Below are 4,709 nucleotides of genomic sequence, written 5' to 3'. Positions count from 1 at the left end.
AGTATCCTCAGACTTCAGAAGTCTATTAGGAAACTTCCAGTCTGGTCTCGCTACCTGAGCCGTACCACCTGGGTGGTACACCATAGAGACTGGCCTATGGTCACTGTATGATAGGTAGGAGTGGATTTCCCAGCTCGAGCATTGTGTAAAAGATTTTGATGGAACATAAATGCGGTCAATCCTGCTGGCAGGTGTCATATGGTGGCTTCCTTCATATGTATATTTCCTTGCCTCTGGGTTGCACTGCCGCCATCCATCAAGGTAACCATTGTTCGTCACGGCCTTGTGCAAGGCCTTCCAGGGACCTGTTGTCTCATTTATGGCAGGGGACCGGTCCTTAGGTTCAAGGACCTTGTTGAAGTCCCCCAGTATGATCTCGGGCCTGTACTCTGAGACGATATGCTCGATTTCTCGGAAGAAGCCAACTGCTTCTGCGTACACGTTTGGCGCGTACACCCCCAGTATGGTAACAAAATGGTCCTCACAGACCACCTGAATCACCAGGTATCGTCCCTCTGGATCACTCTGCAGTATTCTCACAGTGTCTGGGTTGATTTTCCCCGTGTTCAAGATGCAAAAAGTAACCCCGCGCTCCTTTGTGGAGTAACTTGTCGTAGCCCAACCGTGCTGGTTAGGCCACCCCTCGGTAGTTTGAAACTTTTCGCTAGTCAAATGTGTCTCTGTCAAACAGATTACATCAGCCCCCAGTCCCTCGTATGACTGGATCAATGATCCGAGCTTCGGAGTATTAGGTTGGCCAGTGACGGCTCCTACTCCTTGCACATTGTGGGTCAGTATCCTCATTATGGAAGATGTATTTGAAGTCACAATTTAAGTCCCCAGAGGGATAGAGAAGAGAATGTAGTTTTGTATTAAGACTCTTCCTAAAAGGTACTATCTAAGGCCAGGGTTGCAATCTAGGTCGGCCTTTCCAGCGCTTTGCTGTTTGTCGTGTCTGTCGCTCTCATTCATCCAGTCTTTTTGCTCTTCTTCTTTGGCGGTTCGCTGGGATCCTGGTTGTCGACGTCGTCTCCCTGGGTTGATGCAGCAAGAGATGATCTGCGCGACGTTTTGCGCTTTGTCTTGGGCGCTTTCTCTTCGTCATCGCTCTCTTTGTCGGTATCCTTGGCCGGGGTATCCTCAAGTTTTCCAGAATCGGGGTTGTACTCTTTGGCGAGCCTGTTGTGGAGTTTTGCGTATTCAACTTTTCCCTTTCCGGTCAGGCGGTCGATTTGCTTCCCAACTTGTTGCCTCTTCAGCTCTGTGTCGTCGGAGCCATCTGATTCCGCTGGGTCGAGTTCCATGAGTTCCACGTCGCCAGGGCTTGGGGCACTGGGGTGCCTCCAGGTTTCGATTCCCTCCGAGTCGATGACTTTGTGCCATTTCTCTCGCACAAGCAGGTTCTCCAATTCCTGTGCTCGCTCCTCGTTGTCTGGCTCCCAAGTCACTTTTGGCTGGGAAAGGCTTTCAGATGTGCTGGTCGATTTGCACTCAGCCGCCGTGTGTCCCTTTTCGAGGCATAGCTTGCAGGAACGCTTGCCTTCTTGGGACACCAGGCGGTTGACGTCATTGACCAGGAGGTGTTTTCCGATCCATGCTGGCGCCTTCCCTTGCCAGAGTATGATGAATTTATCGGTTGGTATCCCAACCGATCGGACTTGTCGGATCTCAAAGGCCGGGATGTGGGAGACAGGCATGCCTTTCGACAGTAGTCTCTTGAGTATGGCGTCATAGAGATCCTTCGCGTCTTCATCAAAGCCCAGATTCATAAACCAAGCTGTATTCGTCGATGCCCCCGTGTGATCCGCCCCAAACTTTTCAATATGCAACTCAGTCGGAGTGTCCTCAAGTCTGAAAGTTTCCTTCTTCAAGTACTTCAGTGCCGAGTCCCTCGCTTTTGTCGTCTTGTAGATTAGGACGACGTAGCTATTGGCTGGCGCCATGACAGTCTGAATATCATTGATGGCTCTTCCGCTGGCAACATGTTGGCGAATTTCCAAGGCCTTCTGGGCTTTGGTGAGTTTGGATCCCTCCGGTAAGGCAATGAAGATTGCCCGGTCTTGTTCTGACAGTTTCTTTCTGTCGCTTGCCTGCAGGCGTATGGAGGTGATAGCCTTTGTCGATGGTTTCTTCGGCTCAGGCTTGTCGTCTCCCGCCTTGATCTTCAGCACCTTGGTCTTCTTGACTAGCGTTTGCTCCGGCTCTGAAGATTCCTTGGCCTTGGCCTTCTTCTTCGTCACCTTGGACATCAGCTCGGCTTTCGCTTTCGCCCTGTCCTTCTTCTTCTGCTTGCGCCTCGCTTTAGACTCGTCGGATGCCATTGTCTCAATTGATCAAAGTTTCTTCTCTTTGGGGTTCTCTGCTTTGTTCTGTGCGGTTCCTCAGTTGTCAAGTGGTCCCTCTGTGGGTCAGATGTGGGTCAAAAGTCTTGGCAAAATGCAATAGAGCTTTTCTGAAAACTGTGTGGGTCTGGGGTCCAGGCGCAAAACTTTGTTATCAGAATTTGTCACCATACGTCGCTTAAGCAGAAATTGTTTTTGAGATGGATAGGCCTTAGGGGCCTCCAGGTCCGAGTGCATTAGGTTCTGTTTCAGCCACCCTCTGAAAGATCCGGTGTTTTTAAATACCTCCGTAGGTATATCTGCCTTTTTAGGTTAGTGTGAGAAGGAGACTCACAGATCGAGGAAGCTTTACACCCCTGTATGCTCCTAGGTTCCACCCCCGGATAAGTGACCCCCCAGAGACCCTTCAACCTCACATTTAAGGAGGGCCGGGCCCGCATCAACCACTTTATACCCCGAAGGGGACCACTGGCTATCCCGATGAAGGGTCCACCAGTGGCCGCAGGACGCGCTGTACAAGGATGAATCAGGCCTAGGGCCCGAAACAGAGCAGAGAAAGGAACAAGTTTTCAGCGGAAGTTTACGCCTAGGAACGAGGTGCCCGGCAAGCCAGACAGCCCCCCCTAAGAGCCACAGGGCACACCACCGCTGGGGGCCAGGGCAAGCCCCGACTTCCCACGGTTTTCGTGTGCCCTCTCATAGTCCCTCCGACATCGTCTCACCCGCCAGCACGCTCTGGTGGGCTCCGGTGCGAGTTTGGCCGTGCCGGAAAATTCATTTGTATGGGGAATCGAAAAAATCGACTCACGACCACCAAACTCATCTCCCGGCACGCACGCACCGTTCGGACTTGGTCAGATTTCGAGCCGACGCCGGCGAGGTAGCCTAGCCACAGGGGCTTCAGCTGCCTAGCAGGCGCCATAGGGGGTGGGTTCTAGGGGCAGAGCGCTGGAAGCCACCGCTAAGCCCACTGGAACCCACTAAGTCGGGTTTGACTCCAACTTTTTTTTTTCCCCCTCTCATAGTCCCTCCGACATCGTATCACCCGCCAGCACGCTCTGGTGGGCTCCCGTGCGAAAACGCCCCACCCGGAAAATTCATTTGTATGGCAAGTCCAAAAAATCGACTCACGACCACCAAACTCATCTCCCGGCGTGCACGCACCATTCGGACTTCGACAAAATTTCGATTCCCCCATACTAAAGCGACCACTGCGAGCACGATGGGAGGTGTCCCAGACCTCGCCGTCGCCAACTGCGCCCACCCACGCCGCCGCCACCAGCCCACAGCCGGGTGCACGCCGACGACGGGCGATGCACCACACATAAAACACACCATTATGTGCGCCTTGACGAGACGGTTCGAATGGTATAGTTTTTATTGCCGTCGGACCTCGTTGGCGTGCTGCAGGGTCGGTTTTGTGCGGGTGCAAAAAAAAGTCTAGGGTAACTCTCCAAAAAAAGTCTAGGGTAACTCTCCGTTTTGCGGGCGGCTGCTCACGCCCACCTGCACCGACAGCCAGGCGGTGCATCGAAAATCTAAAGATACGGTTTTGACCGTCTAAACGAGCTCTTTCGAATAGTATGGTTTGCACCGCCGTCGGACCTCGCTGGCGTGCTGCAGGGTCGGTTTTGTGCGGGTGCAAAAAAAGTCTAGGGTAACTCTCCAAAAAAGTCTAGGGTAACTCTCCATTTTGCGGGCGGCTGCTCACGCCCACCTGCACCGACAGCCAGGCGGTGCATCGAAGATGTAAAGATATGTTTTTGACCGCCTCGACGAGACGGTTCGAATGGTATGGTTTTTGTTGCCGTCGGACGCCGTTGGCGTGCTGCAGGGCTGACTTTGTGTGGGTGCGCAAAAAAGTCTAGGGTAACTCTCCAAAAAAGTCTAGGGTAACTCTCCGTTTTGCGGGCGGCTGCTCACGCCCACCTGCACCGACGGACACGGGGTGCATCGGAAATCTAAAGATACGGTTTTGACCGCCTGGACGAGCTCTTTCGAATGGTTATACCCGCGCCACGGTCGAAAATTCCTACGCCGCGCTGTGGTGGAAAACGCGCACGCCCAGACTTTAGGCCTCACCTGTGCCGCCCACGGTGGCCCGCACGCGGCATGGATGGTACCGTCCGAACCGCAAAATTCAGCGCTATCAGCCGGTAGTACGTTTATGTCGGTGCGGTGAGTTTTGGTGGAGTTGCTCAGAAGGTATCGTGCTGGCACGGTTGTCCAGCGAGAAACGAGTGTGAGATGGTGCATCTTCAATTTCAAAGTTGTCTAAAAACACAAATCCGGCAGCCACGCCCCCTGTGGTGGCCGCACCGGGGAGCTTCATATACCGATCGATAGCCCTAATTTTTCTCGTTCGAA

General features: G+C 53.2%; 1 protein-coding gene across 1 annotated transcript; it reads right to left on the bottom strand.

Moving 5' to 3' along the window:
* Positions 1 to 849: 849 nt before the first annotated feature.
* On the bottom strand, positions 850 to 3,354 carry KVR01_012320 (uncharacterized protein). Its single transcript, XM_044785204.1, has one exon. It carries the CDS (start codon positions 2,319 to 2,321, stop codon positions 969 to 971), a length of 1,353 nt encoding a protein of 450 aa, XP_044638508.1. The 5' UTR covers positions 2,322 to 3,354; the 3' UTR covers positions 850 to 968.
* Between the last annotated feature and the right edge of the window lie 1,355 nt (positions 3,355 to 4,709).

The sequence above is a fragment of the Diaporthe batatas genome, assembly GCF_019321695.1.
Source record: "Diaporthe batatas strain CRI 302-4 chromosome Unknown Contig00019, whole genome shotgun sequence".
NCBI classification, from domain to species: domain Eukaryota; kingdom Fungi; phylum Ascomycota; class Sordariomycetes; order Diaporthales; family Diaporthaceae; genus Diaporthe; species Diaporthe batatas.
This window is presented reverse-complemented; position numbering and strand designations above follow the sequence as displayed.